The following is a 22521-nucleotide window of genomic DNA, read 5'->3' as shown; positions in this document are numbered from 1 at the left end:
TGGTGTGCACGGCACAGAGGGTGAACAGTTTTGTGTATAGATAGTCGAATGATCCTAAAACATGTTTTTATTTTCAGGCACGTACTGGATTGACCCCAACCTGGGTTGCATGTCAGACACAATAGAAGTCACCTGCAACTTTACCGGAGGTGGACAGACTTGCCTGAAACCATTAACAGTGTCCAAAGTATGCATGAGATAGTAATATCCCCCAGTTTCCACAAAATTATAAAATCTTTAGAAAGGTTACACATAAAACAAACTTGTTAACCATCTCCTTTTCTCTAGCCAACAGTCAGTGTTGGTCGTGTTCAGATGAACTTCCTCCACCTGCTGAGCTCAGAGGTCGTGCAGCACATCATCATCCACTGCCTGGATGTCTCTATTTGGAGGTCAGCTGAGGATCAGCCTGTTGAACAGGGGTCTGTGAAATTCAAGGCCTGGAGTGGGGAGGTGTTTGAGGTGGGAGGAGAGCTGGAGCCAGAAGTCTTGGAGGATTCCTGCTGGGTAAGACTGAGATCCAGTTATCTTGTTTATTACATGTTATATCATTACTGAATTTCAAGCATTCAAAGCATACTAAAAACTGTGGCTATAAAAAAGTTGCTCTAATTCTGATATTTTCAATATTTCAGATAAAAGATGGGCGCTGGCACCAGACCCATTTTGTGTTCCACTCCCTAGACCCCACACTCCTCCCTGTGGTTGACATTTACAACCTGCCAAAAGCTAGTCACAGCTCTCATTACCACCTAGAAGTGAGCCCTGTTTGCTTCCTGTGAGACTGTGTCTTCAGAGCAAAGACGGCTGGAACAAGATACATTCGCATAGGTGGAGAATGGCGCAGTCTCCAAACCAACCAAACCATGGCCAAACACTGTCCAAGCAAGAAGATGCCACCAACCCCCAAACAGATCCTGGTTCGCTCTGCCAAACTCCCTGGACTGCAAACACAGAGGGAGCAAGCACAGGGACCTTGGGCTGGAGCAGGGGGCAAAGAAGGGCTGAGAAAGAGCAGGGCAGTTCTCGCACTACAACCTTCTTCAGGCTCTTCGAAAAGGATCTTCTCATATACGCTTACTTGGAGAAAATAAAGGCGCTATGCCACAAAATCTCTCCAGAACATTTCTAAGTGAAGGGAGACAAAGGCCAAGTTAATCAGTGGACATTATAGTAACTTATTTTTGTATACAGTCTGTATACTGAGCGTACTTTTGGGGGAGAAATACCAGAAATTTATTTCTGCTAGAAGAAAAGAATTAAAGTAATCCGGATTAGTTCAATGTACATATTTATATATGCTTATAATTAACTTTTATACCTGTATATCTTATGTAAATTAATAATAATAGTAATAATGATAATGATAATAATAATCTTTAAGTGCAATAGAAAACAAGAAGATAATTTGGTGTTTTAAATCTATATGGAAGGATTTGTCAGGGGTGCCTTTTTTTTTTTTTTTTTGCCTTTGGTGCTCATCTTCTCGTGATCCGGCATAGGTGAATCAATCCAGAGGGAGAGTTGTTTGCTTAAATTGAGCAGAAGTCACATTTATATTTGTTTTACTCCATTGGGAGATTTCCCTGATGTGGGAAACACCCAGTGGCACACAGTCAGCCCTCAGTAAATTACATCCAAAGCCACAAGCCAATACCTATCCACAGGGGGTATATTAAATACTTACTGGACCAGATGCCACTGATGATTAGGGAGAATTTAGATGGAGATTAGGGGTCAGGTTTAGGGAGACTATGGAGCTCAGGTTCTCAGTAGTGTTTCTCTAACTGTGGAGTGTCCTTGCTTCTTTATTTATCATTTACAGTAAAAGGTAGGTGTTCTTTTTAAATCAGCATCACTCATAAACCTCTCCTACCCCACCTGTACAGCAATCTTTAGAGGAGAACTGAGCCACATGAGAGAGTAGTGTGAATACAGGAATCCAAATCAACCTCTATTTCTAAGCCTGTCCTCTCTCTACTGTCTGGTGCTAGGTAAACTGTTTAAGGTGCTAGCCATAGTGCTGTATTTACACCACTGTGCAAAAATATCCCAAATGTTTATAGTGTTTGCATGCTTAAACAAATCAAAAAATATTGCCATAGCTGTATAATGCACTATAATAGCGATATCCCATCTAGCACTACAGAATTCCCTTAAAGTCAGTCATCTGTCATTTATGTAAATGTGTTCAGTGTTGCAATTGTAGGTGTATTAGAGAGCTTATTACTGAAAAAAAAAAAAATTCTGCTTTTGCATGCCCGCATAAATCTCAGCATTTGAAGTATTTTTTAAAGCTAAAATTGTTTTCTCTGTACAAAGCCCCTTCTCTCCCACAGCTGTATGTATTAAGTGTAGAGACACACTAGTGGAGATAGTTTTTACTAAATGATAATAATATTAATAAAAAACACATTTCTTTGATGTAGCTGGACACAAATGTGTATAATTGTGTAAACCTTGCTGTATACAATGGATCCCCTCTTGCTAATTTAATGTTATTTAATGTTGTTAACGTGGTTGCTGACTGAAGCAAGTTTCTGTTGGTTGAAGCAATACTACTCTTTCTGACAACTTTCGAAAAATCAGTTATCCCAACTGGTCTTGGAGTTTATAGATTTGTTTTATGTGTAAATTTGGGACTCCAGAGAACAAATTTATTGCAATGTTAATTCTTTTATTTTTGTAACTTTTTTTCTGTTATGTTCCTCTATGATAATCAAACATGTACTGTACCAGGATTGTGCTATACTATCACTTGTGTTTTTAAAGAAATTATGCAAATATGTGAATTTTATTTTCCTTTTCCTTTTGCAAATCTGTTGTAGACATTTCAAGAAGCTAAGAATACCTCACAATTTTACGCAGGACTTGGACAGACGGCTTTTTCTTGCCTTTATAATTCAAATCTGTTTCGGAAATATCAGCCAAATGCAGCGAGTAAGTCCTCCAACTCTGAACAAGACGGTTTCTGTTGCCTTCATCGTTTCTCTGTCTACTCTTTAGTCATTGTTCGGTGTCCATTTGTTAAATAAATACTTTTAATTTGTGCCTGGATTTTTACTTTAACCATTGGCCATAAACTGTGATGCAAAACATATTTTACTTATTTACCAACCTAATAAAGTTGCAAAAATGTGTGGCTTTGACATACAGTAAACAATATCGGCACTCTATATCATCAATCTAGGCTTTTCGGGCCACTGGTTGCACAACTTAGCTATAATTAAACACATAGAGTGTTTCGACATTGCAATATGACTCCAGACGGGTGTAACTTTTTCCACAAGGTGACACCGTGGTGAGTTGATTCATGCCTGAGTAGAGGCCTTCAGGATCCTAAGTATTGGAACATGGACACCATTTTTGTCATTTTACCTCTGGACACGGTCTTGTGGGCAGTGGCTTCTCTGGACAAATTAAAAAATAACAAACTGATAAATTTTTTTAAAGACTCAAAATTTTCCAAACAGAGAGTAACATAAATCCAAATGTAGGGATTGTTTTTAACCATGATAATCATGGTTTAATCATATTTAATACATCATTTTTTAAATACCTCTACATCATCAGTGTGTATGTGTTTTGTTTTTAAGAAACCTAAATGAACTGCACAATTATTGATGGCTCAGGGTTTACAGTTTTAATACTTTGATGCAATTAATTTGTAGTCAGTGACCATTTGAAGTCTGGAACTCACTGAGGGCATCACCTCCGTTCCTTGAGGTTTGAGGGAATTTTTCTCTGCACAGGCCCAACCACAGCATTTCTGCCAGGATGCGCTCTTTGACTGAAACATTGCACCACCTTGATTCTTTTCTTCTTCAGCCAATCTGTTGTAGATTTGCTGCTGTGGCTTGGACCATTGTCCTTTTACATGACCTAATTCCAAACAAGCTTTAGCTGTCAGACAGATGGCCTCACATTTGACTCCAGAATACTTTGCTATACAGAGGAGTTTGTGGTGCACTTAGTGACTCCAAGGTGCCCTGGACCCATGGTAGTCCAAATCATCACCCGTCCACCACCATGCTTTACAGTTGATATAAAGTGTTTGTGCTGATATGCTGTGTTTGATTTTTACCAAACATGGTGTTATGCATTATGGCCAAACATGTCCACTTTGTTGTCATCTTTGAAAAAGACATTGTTCCAGTCATTTTGTGGTTTGCACAGTTCAGATGCAACCATGCAAACCTCAGCAATGCTGCCATGTTCGTTCAAACAATCACTACAATCGTCTTCTCACTGCACTGCCTGCTAACTAAAACCTCTAGAGTTTGAGATGTAGTTGTTCAGGTTTTTTGCAGTTTCTCTAAAGATGGTATGGTCTAACTTTGGGGTAAATTTGCTGAAACCTCCACTCCTGGTAAGACTGACAACTGCCCTGAATATTTTCCATAATTGTTCTGACTGTAAAATGATTTGGAAATAACCTTATAACCCTTCACAGACTGATGGGCAGCAATAATCGCTTCTCTTGTCATAGATGATATTATTTCTCCACGGCATTATGTGAACACACACCTGAATGCTCCTCATCAGCAAAATGCTAAAATGTTTGTTTTTATAGAGGTGCTCACGCCTTTGATGATCAGTTAATCAAATACATTTGATTAGCAGCACCAGGCTGCTACTTACCCTCCTAATTCAATGGAAAAAGTGAAGGTGTATTGAATCTCACACCACTTCTGTATTTTGGCTTAGTTTTTCTTAAATAAATAATTGGCAAATGGACTGGTATGTATATACACTGTTTATCTAACATTCACACACTCGCACTTTGATGGATGCAGTACTTTGCCCAAGGATGCTTCAGCATATGGACAGGAGGAGCCAGGGAGAGATCGGTAGATGACACCCTCCATCACCTGAGCCACAGCCGCCCTCATTTTAGATAATGACATGATAATACCCATAAATATGTTCATGTGAGATTGTAATTACTCAATTTTAAGACCGGCTGATGATCAGATGATTTTTCTATGTTCACATATTTGAAACCTTAGAAGTTAAAGGGATTCGTTTATTTTGGCTTCCAAATCCAGAGCAAGTAGTTCTCTGATGGTGGAAAAACATTCTTCACTAATGCGCTTTGATAGAAAAAGAAAATAATCTAGTGATTTCTAGTCCATTTTGTGTTTGTATGAATTCACCTCAAAATGTGAATAATGTGAAAAATAACATAATCCAAAACAAATGACACGGAAAGAACTGAAAGCCTTTAGAGATTGAGCTATAATAATAATAATAATAATAATAATAATAATAATAATAATAATAATAATAATGAATACAGCCTGAAGTTTTGAATTACACCACATGTTGTCGCTATTGTTCTCTGATTTATTTCATGTGCAGCAGACGTTTACACAAGGGAGGGCATAGATGTTTTTCAGAACTTGCATGGACGATAAAACAGAGACTGGAGCCATTACTGTAAGGTCGTTTAACTAAATGTTGTAATTAGCCCACTTAGTGGAGCAAATGTTAATTATGCTGCGGCATCAAGCAACACACCCGGCGTCCCACTCACCACACACACATATAAATCATCCTAAAGGATGTTTTTACCATCCTAGTAAATATGCGGAAAAACACACAAATCTGTCATCTGGTTCATTTCCTTTTGGAGTTTAGTAAAATTAGTTTAGTCTTAATGCGCTCTCGGGAAGACAAAGCGCCAACACCGATCCAAACTTACAGTTTTAGATCAATGCTGGCGCTTTCTCTTTTGGATCGATCTTGGTAATGATCCAAAAGTGGAAGTTTTGGATCAATACTAAGTCAACAGGATACGGATTATTGGGTACTATAATTAAAAAGTCTTTTCCAACAATGGAGTTGTCGAGCACAGAAATATACCTTTGGCTGAATGACAGTTGAAAAAAAAAACATCCAAGCTGACAGCGTGTGTATTTTTGAGCCTTTATGAACCTTCCCACGGTGTTTGCTTTGGCCAATCGCTTTGTCTCTATATCCACCCAGCTCCATGCTGCCTTTCAACCCGCTCGAAAGAATATCCCCACTTTGAGGTCATTAACAATAATTATCTTGAACCTAACTGTATTTTGAACTAATGTTAACATGGAGCTTAAAATAAGAAGAAAACTCAGTCTGGCTTGTTGTAACTTTACACCATAATACTAATCATTTCGGTGTATCACAGGCTAGGTTTAGTTTCAAATATTTCCTACAGCGCCTAAAGGCAGCACCAGTTTCCAACGTGCACAATGGTGACGTTTACCATATCGTGATGGCGGTAGCCTGGACTATTTTGAATTCCGTCCCGCTTTTTGAACTTTACGCTGCGTCCAGTCGGTAAAATGATATATTGCTTTGGCGAGAACAAACAATAAGTGAACCACAATTATGGATTCCGTCGTGGGGGACGATGTGACGCTCCCCGTTGACATCAACGGAAGGTAAAACAGTCAACAAAAGCTAGCGGGCTAACGCTAGCGTGTATGAGCATTACTGTATGTTTTAGCTCTTCTGAAAACAATATTTTGCATAGTTACCGCTGCTTGGGCCTGCCTATGAGACCAAAGCTCTCGAGTTGTATTGTTTTAGACACACAACAATACTAAATGAAGTTCTTTAGCAGTCGTCTGCGAAAACGTCTTTGCTTAGCTTTTATTACTGTAGGTTTAACAAGAAACGTCTGTTTTATAATTTGGGTGTAGCAATATTAGGTCATCTTCTATTTAGGGGATCATACGTACATGTAAAATTATGCTTCCATGTTGTAGTAGCCATCTGTAATATAGATTTCATTATGAAAATGTGCTGGGGAAATAACGGAAACAAAACAAAAGCTACTAAATAGATAATTGCCATAGATAATTGCTTTATACACAGTTTTCCCACTTTACGTTGCTTGACCGTCTGCAGCAGGTCATATTGACATACACACAATTTGGAAAAATACTACTCATATAAACAGTTAACATCGAAGTCCGTTAAATGCGTACCTAACGGTAGTAACGTTTCGTTTAGCTGGGAAGAAAATGCCAATAAGGGGGGGGGGGGGGGGGGGGGGGGGGGGGGGGGGGGGGGGGGGGGGGGGGGTTGAATTGATAGGCTGTGAACACTGGTCCAGAAAGGATGCTCTGTACTGACCACTGCTTGTGGCACGGTTACGATTCATATTCAGCTCTGTCGATGTTGCTGTGATGTTGCCGCGAGTGGTAGCACGACGTGTTGGGCTGTCATGCAGAGAGTGAAAGAAAGCGGAAATTATGAGAAACACTGTCAGACTGCATCAGCGGCGTCTCCGCCACTATTGTCACAAAATGAGGAGTTAACATTTTTATATTTATTTTCTTTCCTTTCCTTTTTTCCCGCGTGCTCTCCGTTACGTGGAGAAAGAGCGTGATTGTGGTAGGTGAAGCGTTCATCATTAGCTTTGCTGCACTGTGCTCTTCCTGGGTAGTGCTGAACAATGTAGCTAGTTTACAGCTTCTTTTTCATTCTTACAGATAAGCTAGTTTTCGCATCTCTGCCTTAATGCGTTTAGTGTCCCCTTGTTAGTTTCCCTTTTAAGGACCTGGCACATCTTGTGTTTGCTGGAAAAGCTTTCATCCAGGTGGTAAGCGTACCTCAGTAATTCAAGATGTCAGCTGATATGTGTGGTGTGCATTGTTGGGTAATTCTGAAACCCGACTCACTTCAGTCTTTTAGTTTCGAAATTGTGACCTTGCTCGACTTAATGTTGTGGGTCTTTTTTTTAAAAAAAACCAAACAATTACTGTACGTGTTATTGTGAGCTTAGCCGCGTTCATGATTTTCAGTAGCAGCTGAACAAAGTGAGAAAAAGAGGAAGTCACTGTTTACATGCTGTTACATTGTTTCCACTGGGTGCTGGAGGGGTTACTACAACTGAACCGTTGTCAAAACTCTGTCAAAAACACTCAAAGGGGTCAGTGTTAATGTCTTGGCTTCTTTATGGGAAGGTTTAATGTGAGATGCTGTTTTTGGAAGTTGTTTTACGTGTTTATGGCTCTTGCTTTACGCTGTTGCTGTAGAGTGCTTCCCCTGCATTTACACAGGAAGGGGTTTTTCTTGGCATGTGAAACCTCAGTGATGCAATACTTGTCAGCAGAATTATACCGACATTCAGTGTGTTTGTGGAGGGATACTGCGTTCCTTTATCCATGCACATGCATATCAACAAGCAGTATTTGACCGATTTGTTTTCTGGTTGCTGAATTGCATCAGCTGTGATTTGCTATTCTAAATTATAATAATAATAACTATTTTCAGTTGACGTCGGATCTTCGTTAAATCACTGTAATGTACCCGTTTAGGCTTCCTCAAAACGGAAGGGAAACAGAAGGGAAAGAGCAGTGTCATTGTGTTTGAGTCTGAAACTTTAGAAGCAATAAACAGCCTATTTATAGCAGGGACATTCAGTCTCCACAGAGTCACAGAAAGCCTGGAAAAGGACTGAACCTGGACAAAATATTTTAATGTCATATTTGTCTGATTAGAGGCATTGCATGCAATAATCTAACATGTCATTAAGTGGGTGTAAAATGCGTTCCAATGTAGTTTTATGGGTGAATTGTAAATCGACTCAGGGGAATTCAACGAGGAAGCAGTAGCACTGTGTTTTTTCTAATGCAGAGAGGTTTTGGAGGAAGTTATTCACTGCTGAACTTCATGCTATTCCAGGCAAAGGTCAGGGTGGAGGAACATGAACCTGGGCCCAGATAGTTCATGTTTCTGTTTATGCACATGACAGTTATTGGTATGCTTGATTGTGCTGTAGCGGTGCATTTCTGGTTCCAGATGTGTGTGTTGCTGGTGTTTGGTGTGTTATACTGTGTCAGTGAGTGACGCCACCGTCCCATCACTGTGTGATGCTTAGCTGATCAGAGCCACAGTGCTCTGCTTGTGCACAAATGAAAGCCATCTCCATCCATTGGTTTATCTGTCTTCCAGGCTGCCACTGGCACATGGTCTCTCTCTCTCTCTCACTCACACACACACACACACACACACACACACACACACACACACACACACACACACACACACACACACACACACACACACACACACACACACACACACTGAAAGGCAGCTCTACCATAGTGGATGTAAATAAGGCAGAGAGTTATTCTTAAGCTATTTATGGAGCATCCTTAGGGCTCAGTGGAACTGGCCAGCGTGAGTAATGTGTGAACACCATGAATTTGTGTTTTTCTGAAACACATGAATCGGTGTCTGCTGTGTTTGAGAGCTTTAGTTCTTTTTATTATTTTTTTTAAATATGCGTTTTCCTTGTTAAATATGTTGGGAGTGTGACAGTGATATTTAGTCAGATATTCATAGTGACTCGGCTGCATGAATAACAAATGATTGTGTCCCCAGCTGCCGGCTGCCTGACTCCATAGGTGCTGAAGAATTTTCTGGAGACAGCATGTCAGGTACAGTAAGATTCTCTTTTGTTCTCCTCTCTGTTCATTTTTCATGCTCAGGTGTGTTCGTCTCATGTGTATTAATTAATGCCATTGCTGAATCATTGCTGTCACCCACCCCATGGCTTTTGTTTTCAGAGCTGCGATGAGGGAATAGCCGGGTGATGATAATAAGCTAATCCCATTTATACTTTCTTCTTGATGTATGCCAAAAATATACACAGAGTTAGATTTATACACACAAGCCAGTAAATGGTTAATTTATAGATATAGGTCAGCATCTGACCTATATTCCGACTGTTTTGCAGTGCTCAGACAGACACAAACAATCACACTGTTTTGACGACTGGATAAAACGACTGTTCTTGTTAGCAAATGTTTTAATATCTGAAATAAAGTGAAATACATTTTTTCAGCAGCACCTGCAGATGTTTAAACATCACAACAATTTTATAGACAAATAACAGACTCTGGATACTGTAGCTCCAGTGAAAACTAAGGTCTCTAATCAGAAGTACCTGACCCCGTGGTATAATTCTCAAACACGTACCCTAAAGCAGATGACTCGTAATCTGGAGAGGAAATGGCGTGTCACAAATTTAGAGGATCATCATTTAGCCTGGAGAAATAGTTTGTTGCTTTATAAGAAAGCCCTCCGCAAAGCCAGAACAGCTTACTACTCATCACTGATTGAAGAAAATAAGAACAACCCCAGGTTTCTCTTCAGCACTGTAGCCAGGCTGACAAAAAGTCAGAGCTCTTTTGAGCCAACCATCCCTTTAACGTTAACTAGTGATGACTTCATGAACTTCTTCACAAATAAAATTTTTATCATTAGAGAAAAAATTACCAATAATCATCCCACAGATGTAATATTATCTACAGCTACTCTTAGTACCATTGATGTTAAGTTAGACTCTTTTTCTCCAATTAATCTTTCTGAGTTAACTTCAATAATTACTTCCTCCAAACCATCAACATGTCTTTTAGACCCCATTCCTACAAAACTGCTCAAAGAAGTCCTGCCATTGATTAATTCTTCGATCTTATATATGATCAACCTATCTCTAATAATCGGCTATGTACCACAGGCCTTCAAGGTGGCTGCAGTTAAACCTTTACTCAAAAAGCCATCTCTAGACCCAGCAGTCTTAGCTAATTATAGGCCAATCTCCAACCTTCCTTTCATATCAAAAATCCTTGAAAGAGTAGTTGTCAAACAGCTAACAGATCATCTGCAGAGGAATGGTTTATTTGAAGAGTTTCAGTCAGGTTTCAGAGTTCATCACAGCACAGAAACAGCTTTAGTGAAGGTTACAAATGATCTTCTTATGGCCTCTGACAGTGGACTCATCTCTGTGCTTGTCCTTCTTGACCTTAGTGCAGCATTCGATACTGTTGACCATAATATCCTATTAGAGCGATTAGAACATGCTGTAGGTATTACAGGTATTGCACTGCAGTGGTTTGTATCATATCTATCTAATAGACTCCAATTTGTGCATGTAAATGGAGAGTCCTCTTCACACACTGAGGTTAATTATGGAGTTCCACAGGGTTCAGTGCTAGGACCAATTCTGTTTACATTATACATGCTTCCCCTAGGCAGCATCATTAGAAGACATAGCATACATTTTCACTGCTATGCAGATGACACCCAGCTCTATCTGTCCATGAAGCCAGATAACACACACCAATTAGTTAAACTGCAGGAATGTCTTAAAGACATAAAGACTTGGATGGCCACTAACTTTCTGCTTCTTAACTCAGATAAAACTGAGGTCATTGTACTCGGCGCTGAAAAGCTTAGAAATATGGTATCTAACCAGATTCTTACTCTGGATGGCATTACCTTGGCCTCCAGTAACACTGTGAGGAACCTTGGAGTCATTTTTGACCAGGATATGTCCTTCAACGCACATATTAAACAAATATGTAAGACTGCGTTCTTCCATTTGCGCAACATCTCTAAAATTAGAAATATCCTGTCTCAGAGTGACGCTGAAAAACTAGTTCATGCATTTATTACTTCCAGGCTAGACTACTGCAATTCATTATTATCAGGATGTCCAAAAAACTCACTGAAAAGCCTTCAGTTAATCCAAAATGCTGCAGCAAGAGTACTGACAGGGACTAGAAAGAGAGAGCATATTTCTCCTGTTTTGGCTTCCCTTCATTGGCTTCCTGTTAAATCCAGAATTGAATTCAAAATCCTGCTCCTCACATACAAGGTCTTAAATAATCAGGCCCCATCTTATCTTAATGACCTTGTAGTACCATATCACCCTATTAGAGCACTTCGCTCCCGCTCTGCAGGCCTACTTGTTGTTCCTAGAGTATTTAAAAGTAGAATGGGAGGGAGAGCCTTCAGTTTTCAGGCCCCTCTTCTGTGGAACCAGCTTCCAGTTTGGATTCGGGAGACAGACACTATCTCTACTTTTAAGATTAGGCTTAAAACTTTCCTTTTTGCTAAAGCATATAGTTAGGGCTGGACCAGGTGACCCTGAATCCTCCCTTAGTTATGCTGCAATAGATGTAGGCTGCCGGGGGATTCCCATGATGCATTGAGTTTTTCCTTTCCAGTCACCTTTCTCACTCACTATGTGTTAACAGACCTCTCTGTATTGAATCGTATCTGTTATTAATCTCTGTCTCTCTTCCACAGCATGTCTTTTATCCTGTCTTCCTTCTCTCACCCCAACCGGTCGCAGCAGATGGCCGCCCCTCCCTGAGCCTGGTTCTGCCGGAGGTTTCTTCCTGTTAAAAGGGAGTTTTTCCTTCCCACTGTCGCCAAAGTGCTTGCTCATAGGGGGTCATATGATTGTTGGGCTTTTCTCTGTATCTATGAAGCGCCTTGAGGCGACATTTGTTGTGATTTGGCGCTATATAAATAAAATTGAATTGAATTGAATTATAGATGAATCCATAGGTTTGGATAGGCTTCCATATTTAACTGACTTTTGAACTGAAGGTGTAGCTCTCAAAACAAACCGCATTCCTAAAATGATAAGGCGCCGTTACCTTTTATTCACTTAAATACTTGAAAACAAATAACAGAAATAACTCTGGCATGTACGATATGTAAATAGCAGATATTGCAAATGTTTTTTGCAGCTAGTAAATTATTTTTTTTTCCAGACTTTTTGTGCACATAACTTTATGGAGTGATGCATTCATGTTCAGGTTAGGTGATTGTGCAGTCAAACAAATAAGCTTAAGCTTGTGCTATATTTATGGCAAACTTTCAGTTATATAATGGCTTCTGTGATGTTTTTTTTAGTTTGAATTGACTGATTTTGATGATGTTTGCATCCAGATTTTGCTAATACTTGCACAGGACAGGTGTCGAACTCCAGGCCTTGAGGGCCGGTGTCCTACAGGTTTTAGGTGTGTCCTTGATCCAACACAGCTGATTCAAATGGCTGAATTACCTCCTCAACATGTCTTGAAGTTCTCTAGAAGCCTGGTAATGAGCTAATCATTTCATTCAGGTGTGTTGACCCAGGGTGTTATCTAAAACCTGCAGGACTCCGGCCCCCGAGGCCTGGAGTTTGACACTACTGACTTAGTGGATTCCTTTCTTCTCTCTGTCTGTGCAATCTTTCTGGTATCACAAGTGCTCTTTTTTTATGTAACCATACTTTTAGTCATTATGCAGTCTTGGAACTCGACTGTCTCCTAACTTGGCCTTTGGGGACCGTGGCCAGTGTTTTGGGGCTTCCGCTGTAGCCAAATATTTGGATAACAGATATCGAGTTGAAGCCTTCCTGTTCCTTGCCCCGATCATTGTTTACCAATGTAGAGAAACTGTAAATAATCTAATCAGAAAGCTAAATGACTGTGAGACAATAGCTGATAGTTTAGAGATAGCATTACATCCAGAATCCTACAGATTCGTCTGTTTTCTTTTTTTTCCTAAGCTTTAATAATTCGTTCTTGTTCGCTGTTGGTGCATCAACACCAGTAAAGTGTGAACAGGTCAACTAAAGCTAAACCACTGCACATTAAATATGCACTAATATAGGCTGAGCATTAATATCAGCCTTGTTGACTATACGAATGAAATGACTTTTGCCTTTGGCAGCAGCCAGTGTTTATCTGAAGGTCACATCAATTTTGTGCTGGCTCTGTGTTCAGAAATAGTCTACAAAAGAGCTGAAAGGCACAAAAGAATTTACCACTGAGTATATCCCTGTTACATGCATTTTGCAGCGAAACTAAAGGTTTCCTTGTCCTTTCTGCCCAGAAGTTTTTATCCTGTCTGAAAGCCTTTCTCCTCCTGAGCTTTTCTTGACTCCCACAGTTTCCCTTAACTGCCATTTGTTAATGACAATTCAGACAGAGGAAATTGCATGTTGAACACACTTTGATATCTTTTTTTAGCCTTCCCCTGCTCTGCAGACATCAATTAACTTCGTTTCACATCTCCATTCAGTTTTAGAGGAGTCCATAGTTATTGAGTGTTTATCAAGTCTCGGAGCTGTCCACAGCTTTCCTATTAACAAATCTTTATTAGGAAATGAATGGACGCTCTTATAAGTGGATTGATACCCACAAGGTCATAAGTAGTATTTCATTTGGAGAAAAAAAAAAACCCTAATGAAGTAAACAGTGCATTAATGTTTTAAGAAAGCTAATTTAGTGTTTGTTTGCTGCAGTAGTTTGAAATAGTCTTTAAGCAGTAATTATATCTTACTGCAAAATCCAGTAAAATAAAGCTCGTCCTGAAGTATATTTTTGAATGAACTCCTGAAAATGTCAAAAGAATCAGGTTGGAACTAAACCAGACTGTGCATGTGTGAAAACAGCTAATGGTTTTACCATAATAATAAACCCCACTATAGAGCTTCAGAGCTATGTTTTCATTGAATACACTAGCATACTCTGAAGGCAACAAAAATCAACATACTTTCTCTAAACTTTTGAAATAATGTGAACATAAACAAGTAAGTAGTACTTTAAGAGTGATGTGTGACAGAGGCTGTCTTGTGAAGCAGCAGCAAATGATGAATCAGGAGTTTGTGTTGTGAAATTTGTTGTTGACTAGTGTTACATGATCAGCTGTAAGCTGTTTCAACTGGTCTAAACAGGGCAGCTCCCAGGGAGCTCGTCCATCTCTGATGCCTGTGCAGTGAAAACTCCTTTCTGTGTCTCTTATCTCTCCAACATAAACAGAGTGAGCATAAATGTGAAAGCAGCAAGTATGACTTATTCTTGAAAGCAGGAGAGATTCTTTGAGCTATGCAGCCTATACTTGCAGTTGTGACTCATTTTAGTAAAACTGCTTTCTTGATGGTTTTACAGCTCCATCCTTCCCTGAAAAAATGTCCCCTGTTAAAGCTCTCACCATGAAGGACTATGAGAATGTAAGTGATTTCTGTCAACTTTCTGTTCTGTATGTTGCATATAGGTTATGTGGTGATACTGTCTTCTTGCAGTAAGTTGTATATTTACAGCTTTTTAACGAGTAGCTTCAGAGAATAAGCTGTCTGGATGAGGCAGTCAACTCTCCCTCCTGTACAACAAACAGGATAAAAACCTGATTCTCCATTCAGCCGAAAACCAAACCACATTGACCATTTAAGGAAATTTAGTGATGCGGTTTTTGTGCAAGAGGAGGAGAAGGAGGATTGAGGTGGGCTGAAGTCAATATTTCAGCATTTGATCGGAATGCTTGCTTGAAAATTTCGGGCCCGTGCTGTCTGGCCTGCATGATTAGAGGTTTTTACAAAGGGGTTCAGAGTTCTGTCCACCCAACCCCCACTACCAGATGTATGCTGTTCTGAGCCTAGAGCACAATGATGCACAGTCTACTTCACACACATAAGCATTTTAAAAATAACTATACACACAAGGCCCCTTTCCGCAGTGTAAACATGTTGGGTAGCTTTTCTTGATAAATGAAGTGCTCATATTTCTTCTTTGAGCCCAATTCTTTCTCTCAACTTGTTTTCTATGCATTTAAAATAAATCAAGGAAATGCAAATTAAATTGCAGCTAGATGAAAGTTAGAAATGCATCAGTTGTTCAACTGCCTGATTGCATATTTGTTTTTGTTTTTTACATTGATCCCCAGCAAATCACAGCTCTGAAGAAAGAGAACTTTAACCTGAAGCTGCGCATTTACTTCATGGAGGAGCGCATGCAGCAGAAATGTGACGACTCCACTGAGGACATATTCAGAACGGTGTTGTATTTATTTTAGTGTTACAAAACGTGCATTACTCTGAATGTCTTACATTTGTCTGACAAAGCTTCATGTGACTCAGTGTTTCCCCTCATGTTTGAAATGAGATCACAACATGAGCAACAGCAGCTGGATTTTATTCAGCCAGCATCTTGCTTTCATCACCTTGGAATAGCTGTCTTGTCTTTTTTCAACTATTATTATGGTGCCAGCTTTGTTTAAGTGAGCACATTTAACCCAAAGTGTCATTTAAAAAATGTCATCTTTAAGAGGGAGCTTCTCCGGCCTTGTTTTTGTGCTTTGGTGTTTGAGATGAAATTTTGTCTGTTTATAGAATATTGAGCTGAAGGTGGAGCTGGAGTCTATGAAGAGAGAGCTCGCAGAGAAACAAGAGTTACTCGTGTCTGCATCGTATGTGTCATTCTCTTAATTCGGTTTTTTGCTAGTCACACATGATGCCATTTAGACCAGTGTTAATTTTGACTGTATGATTTTTTTTTTGATTGACTTTTAGTCTTTTCACTAAAACATCACTTAGTTTTAGTTATAATTTAGATCACTGCTGATTGGATCACTTCCCAACTTGTCCCGCCTTTTGACACAACTTAATTAGTTCTAATTGGATCTCGTTTCTTTTTGATAATTTACCTGGTTTTTATTTGTTGACAAAAGTGTTAGTACTTTTGTTCGCGAAATAGTTGTCGCCCTGTTTTTGTCTGAAGAAAAAAAACAAAACCTTATCGGTCAACAAAATTAACACTGGTTCAGACATACATAAATGGCAGCACAAAGTAATGCGAGTCAGCATTTAAGAAATATGTAGGCTGATAAACTTATTCTTGTATGTGACTGCTCATCAGTAAAGCGCTGGAGAGTCTGGCTGGCCGAGAATCGGGAGAACCCCAGCGTGTGAAAGAGCAAGCTCAGAGGGAGATGGATGCACTCAGAGATGCATTTAGCAAGAGGATAGCTGACCTAGAACAGGTGAGTGACATTATAGCGCTAATTTTCAAATCCTGATATTGCAGTTCACTGTGTATATTTCGTTTGGTTCAGTGCTCATATTAGCCAAATTGTGTCTGCTGTTAGTTTCACTTGTTTTGGTAATAATTGTGTTCCCTTTTGTGTTTTTTGGCATTTTTGCATCATGCCAGTGTTTACAAACAGCAGAGGAAGAGGTTGAAAAGATGGCCGCCATCGCTGAGCAGGAGAAACTTAAGAATATAAACATGGAGAAGCAGCTCCAAGCCTTGGGTCCACCCAGCACTTTAACCACTGGTCCAGTCCTCAGCCCCGTCCAAGATCTGCAGCAGGCTCTGCAGGAGAAAGACAAGTAGGGACAAATTTAAAAAAAAAAAAAAAAGCAGACAATGTGTATATACAGAAAAATATATTTTTGGAGAAAGACCTAAGCATTTTCAACATTTTCTACTCATCCCAGTATCATTGAGCAGCTGAAGATCACTTTAAAGAACCAGGATGCTGTGATCCATCAGAGAAACAGCAGAGACAGGCAGACAGATGCTCCATCGGCCGACACTGTTAAACAGCTATCTGCTCTTATAGCCGATAAAGATCAAGAGCTTAAGGTGAGAAGCTTACATGTTCATAAAGATGTGAAATCTAAGAGTTTTTTCTCAGTGATGCCTCAGAGATCAGTTGCTCACTGGTTTTGTGCATATATTCAGTTTTTGTCATTTACAGCAATAATAGGCTACTTAAATACTTTTAAATATGTTTACTTTCTTTTCTTAGTTTTCTTAGTTTCTACTCTGCTTCCAATATGAAGCAATATTTAAGTGAACTCTCACTGTTTTCCAGGCACTGAGAGACGAGCTTGATAGAGAGAGAGATAAAACTCAGCCGGACCATCAGGTTGGTTCTATTTTGATACAGTCCCTCTAAAACTTTAAACTACCTTAAACTACTCTGCAATGGCACAGACTGCAGTTGGCTACTTAGAATCTTTTTCCTGTTTTTTGTCTGATTCTTAAACCTTTTTAGAGCTTTCGTTCTTCCTTTGCTTTCTGGTGTAATGGTTAACACATTTGCCTTACACACCAAAAATCCCCACTCATAGCTCAGGGTGGTCACAAGATGTTGTATTACTAACGCTGGTTCCAAGCCTGAATAAACAGGAGGGTTGCATGAGGAAGGGTATTTGCCCTAAAAATCTGTGCCAGATCAAAACATGCAGATCCAGCTGCTGTGGTAACTCCTTGGGAAATAACAGAGCAGCCAAAAGTACCTTTTTTTGCTGTATGTGTTCCTGCCAAAAAGTTTTTTTTGTTTAACAGTCATTTCATGTATCAGACCATTTAAGCTCACAGAAGCTTTTCTCTGCATCTGTTGCCGGTTTGATAGTTGAAATGTGTAAAATGTGTGTCTAGGATTCTTTTTTTTTTTTTCTTTCCATATTTCTTTTTTTCAATTGAATTCCCTGCACTAGTGTGAAGGTGTTATTACTCTTGTTGTAGTATTTCTGACAATTTCACAAAAAAACTTAAACTTCATTTAAAAAGCTGAAAGTTTGCATCTAGTAAAGTGTAGAAAATGCATCTGTGTAGTGGCTGGTTGTAAAGCCTTTGACTAATGATGCTACTAGTACTAAGTTGACACTTGCTTTGTTTAACATTGAAATGTCAAACAAAAATAATTAATTATGGTGGTAAAGTGATGTATTTTAGTGTTGCACAGATGTTAAACATCAAATGCATATTTTATCCATTTAGAAGCAATGACTGCGTAGAGAGAATGTGTCTCATTTAATCACAGTGTTGTGCAGGCTGCTGTGTTGCTGACGTGTAAAATAGAAAGCTGTTAGCTGGGCAGTGTCCATGGTTCCTCTTTAGGCGTTGGCGTAAGACTCGGGCCATAGGGTTAAGGCTGGATTAGTTTGCTGTCTGAAGACGCTTCCTCCGGGGGTTGTTATTGGCTTTCTTTCTTTAGTAAGTGGAAAAATGGTGTAGGCAAGAGGTGTTCATGAGCTGTGGCTAAACAGTTGAACGTGCTCCATTCATTGTAAAGGATTTTGCAACACTGGGGAAAAACCTGTTTATCAGGGATGCTTGACAGATTTTTGTAAGTTAAAGATGTAATGGAATATTGCAAAGTAACAGTCACCAGAAAGTACTCTGTAATCTTAAATCTTCCATGTACTGCCAGGAAGGATCAGCTCTATCAGTGATTGGCTGATGCCATCACTACCTGCTTGATGCCAGCTTTTGTGTCTGATGCCTTTTTTAAGGTATTTGGGAGAGTGTTTTCTAGAGATGGTCTGGCATGGGCCCTAACACAGATCACTGCAGCAGTCCTAGAGGATTTGTTGATTTGATTGCTTGCATGAGGGAGAGTGGAATAGAGGCGGGAGCGGGGATTATTGAGGCTTAGGGCTTACAGTGCTTTGCTCTCAGTCTTTCTCCTCTGTGCTACGCTTGCTGGTGTATTGAGAGAACATGATAGATGGCTCTGTCTGGCGAGCTGATGGCCATTAAGTCACTAGACAGTTGGTGTGTCAGTGACAGATTTCTTGGACTCAGTTTAAGTGGGCGAGTGTGGAAGATCTAAGGTGCCATGAGGGATCCATGTCGCATATGTGGTGTCCGTTTGGTGGGAAGCCAGTGTCGCTGGATTTTCAGCTCATCGGGAAAGAGGAAGCTACAAGTCATCCTGTCCCATGTGCTGGGGAGAGAGGTGACTCGTGACGGGCATGGAGAGTTCCTCTGTGGAAAATGTGTGTTCCGGTTGGAGAAGGTTGTGCAGTTTGATATAAACATCGGCAAACTGCAGGAGGAACATGGCAATCAGATCCAAAAGCTGCAAGCGGAGAAGGAACACCTTATCCAGTGCATCGTGCACATCTACAACAAAAACAACCCAGAGAGAAGTGAGAGGGAAAATGCAAGCTCCAAGGCTTTGCTCAGTTCTTCTGGGGTCCGCAGTCCTGATGATGAAGCTGCATGTCAGGTGGCTCATGAAGGACTACAGTTCCGGGAAAGTTGTTATGTGGAGAATCGCATGAGAAGGTGTGTGAGTCTGGATAGGATTGTCAGTAAAGGGGCATTCTCTGGACGTTTGAGCTCAAGGAGCAGTAGGCTGGGATCAGGGGCGGGGCTGGACAGCACTATGAGAAGTTTTGGGCTCCGGGGCACACGCCACCGTTCTCAAAGTATGTACCTTGATCTGATTCAGCGTAAGGGAACCTTGGCTAGACCCGGATTCAGCCGCCGCTCCACATCACTGCAGTCACTGAATCGAGAGCTTTCCTCAGACACCCCGACAGATCCTCCGCTCAAACGAAAACTGAGAGAGGCCAGGGTGTTTTTTGCAAGGTATGGGGCCACTGATGACTCGGGAGGAAAGGCTCAGGCCAGAGCACTGCTCCAAAGATCCTCAAGTCAACCTTCGGTGATTTCTGACCTGATTCAGGTCCTGCGCTGCATCTCAAAGCAGCAGGTGTCTGCCCCAGCAGGATGTCACATCCCTGTCTTGAAGAGGTTAAATGCTGGCTCTGTCAGCACCCGAGCCAAGCGCAAACATAGAGAAGTAGATCTGAAGTCTCTGCATGACCTTTCAGAGGAATTTGATGATGAATACACTCCTGTCAGAGTGAAGGTAGTTCATTTCAGTAATCCCACCATCTATGCAAACCACTGTAGCACTGGTAATGATCTGTCCCAGGTACCTTTGTTGATAAACACACTTCTCTAATTAATTACTCCTGTTCTGTTGTTTGTGTGTTCTCTTGCTAAGAAGAAGAGTGATGTTAATCAGTTGGAGTCGATCAATAAGTTGCTGACGGATGAGCTGAACCTGGTTAAAAGCACCAGTGAGAGTCTGGCAAAAACCCTGGAAGATTCCCAGAATCAGAACAAGGTAGTTCACATGTTCCTCTATTAAATATTCCTAAATTGTATTGATCTATTACTCTGTATGAAATCACTAACTGCTTCATGTAAACAGACCCTGTCAGTGATGTTAGAGGAGAAGGAGAATGAACTAAACTCTGAGAAGAAAAATGCTCTAAAGCGAGATAAAACCATCCAGGGACTCACTCAGGTCCTCAGAGAAAAGGAAAAAGAGGTAATTTATTACTTACTTTGTTATTGTCATTGTACCTCTTCTCTGTATTATGCAAAGTTTCAGGCCCAACCTGTCCATCTTTGTATTGCAGATTGCTGAGCTGTGTCATGAGATTGAGGACAGAGATGATGCTTTAGCCAAAGCTAGAGATGCAGCACATAAAGCCCAACTGCAGAAATACCAGGTATGTTATATGCACCTTTTATATAGAACCAAACTTTATACAAAGACATTCCTCATAATACTCTTACCACAATGTGTCCCCTGCTCTATATGTGCCTTAAACAGATAGAAGTCAATATTTTTTTTTCTCCTTCAGGGAGCAGAGGAACACCAAAACCTATTAATGGAAAAGCAAACAGAGCTGGCCCAATTACAGGGGGAACACCACACCAAGGTGCTTGAAGCCCAAAAACTGCAGCGAGCACTGGATAGGAAGGAGCAAGAGCTGGCTGACTTACAGCAGGCAAAGGATCAGCTTGAGGTGGAGTTGGAGGACCTGCAACAACAGAAAAAGAAAGGAGACAAAGCGCTTAATGTAAGATAGGAGGATGACAGGGACTGTCACTCACAGTATCCACAATAAAAGGAGCAGGCATTCTCCTCTTAATCGTTTTGTTTTTTCATTATCTGTTTAAATATTGACTTTTGTGTGACATTATTATAATTTCCTCCACAAGGATTTAAACAATCAGCTGAAAAAGCTGAGTGGGGAGATTGGGGAAAGGGAGGGTGCTCTGGAGCAGCAGTACCAAGAGCTGCTGGACCAAACCAAAACAAAGCGGCAGGCCCATGAGGTCACCATCCAGCGTCTCACATCCACCTTGGCTGATAAAGAGCAGCAGCTACAGGTGACATATCATCACTAAACTTGTGCAGACAGACTTTAGCTCAAAAGATTAAAAAAATGAGTTGCTTCCTTTTTTACTTAGCCTAAGTATGTGTAAAAATTGATTTTTAGCTCATTACTGCTGTTTTGCTCCTCCTCTCCTCTGCTCTCTTTTCTTCTTCTCCTTCAAAGAGCCACCACACATGATAAAACAGAAATCATAGGAGAGCAGTTAGCTAGCAGTAAAGCCTGTCAGCTGGATTATAAGCATGTCATGAAAAGAATCAGAGCCAAAGAGAAGTTGGTGCTCCAAAGTGACATCCAGTTCTTCTGAGTGTGGTGTATTTACTAACATTGTTTTTATGTGTTTGTCAGGAATACATGAACATGGTCAGAGACTTTGAGCAGAGCAAAAGTCCAGGAAGTAACGACAGTATTCTCTCCAAACTGCGGCAAAGGTTGAAAGAAAAGGAGAAGGCTTTGGAGGTGGATATTCCTTCACTGCAATCTTTTAACCATGGTGACTTTGCCTGGTTTCTGACATGTTTGTTTGTTCTCTTACAGCAAGCACTTGATGAGAAATTTGCTGCTATTGAAGAAAAAGACAATGAGATACACCACCTGCAGCTGTTACTAAGGGAAAAAGAAAGAGACCTAGAAAGACTCAACAACTTGCTGTCTCATAATGAAGAAACTATCAATGTAAGTATCCGGAACTGGGATCTTTTCTATTGATTGATAATCACATAGTTGTGATTAAGGGTTATGCATACTCCTTTCTACTCCTTTCTTTGCAGAATTTTGACAGTCTGATTAAGGAGAAGGATGCAGAGCTGCAGCATCTTGCAAGTACCCTAAAGAACCTACAAAGAGCCAAGCAAGATGTGGAAGACAACCTGAACAGATCACTGAGGGAGAAGGACTCCATCATTAGCCAGCTGCAGCTCTCCCTGGAGGGCAAGACAAAGGATATGGAGGTTGGCTGACAAATAGTCACT

The 22521-nt window shown here is 40.3% G+C and overlaps 2 protein-coding genes across 11 annotated transcripts in view; both read left to right on the top strand.

Moving 5' to 3' along the window:
* The window catches only part of col27a1a (collagen, type XXVII, alpha 1a), a 67388-nt gene extending 64338 nt beyond the window's left edge, over nucleotides 1–3050 (top strand). The window contains exons 59-61 of the mRNA XM_085164983.1: nucleotides 78–187; nucleotides 289–507; nucleotides 636–3050. Of these exons, the coding sequence (XP_085021109.1) occupies nucleotides 78–187; nucleotides 289–507; nucleotides 636–782 (476 nt within the window). The 3' untranslated portion in view covers nucleotides 783–3050. The remainder of the gene's footprint in view (nucleotides 1–77; nucleotides 188–288; nucleotides 508–635) is intronic.
* Nucleotides 3051–6167: 3117 nt separating this feature from the next.
* Nucleotides 6168–22521, top strand: part of cdk5rap2 (CDK5 regulatory subunit associated protein 2) — a 34015-nt gene continuing 17661 nt past the window's right edge. For 5 of the 10 annotated variants that reach the window (XM_085164975.1, XM_085164977.1, XM_085164976.1 and 2 more), the window contains exons 1-9: nucleotides 17494–20226; nucleotides 20365–20487; nucleotides 20575–20694; nucleotides 20786–20878; nucleotides 21014–21232; nucleotides 21375–21545; nucleotides 21899–22009; nucleotides 22088–22225; nucleotides 22321–22500. In XM_085164975.1, the coding sequence (XP_085021101.1) occupies nucleotides 19186–20226; nucleotides 20365–20487; nucleotides 20575–20694; nucleotides 20786–20878; nucleotides 21014–21232; nucleotides 21375–21545; nucleotides 21899–22009; nucleotides 22088–22225; nucleotides 22321–22500 (2196 nt within the window). In that variant the 5' untranslated portion in view covers nucleotides 17494–19185. The other 5 variants (XM_085164980.1, XM_085164979.1, XM_085164982.1 and 2 more) reach the window with 5 other exon arrangements.

Source organism: Neolamprologus multifasciatus, chromosome 7 (assembly GCF_963576455.1).
Source record: "Neolamprologus multifasciatus chromosome 7, fNeoMul1.2, whole genome shotgun sequence".
Classification (NCBI taxonomy): domain Eukaryota; kingdom Metazoa; phylum Chordata; class Actinopteri; order Cichliformes; family Cichlidae; genus Neolamprologus; species Neolamprologus multifasciatus.
The sequence above is the reverse complement of the archived record's forward strand: the minus strand, read 5'-3'. Positions and strand labels throughout refer to the sequence as shown.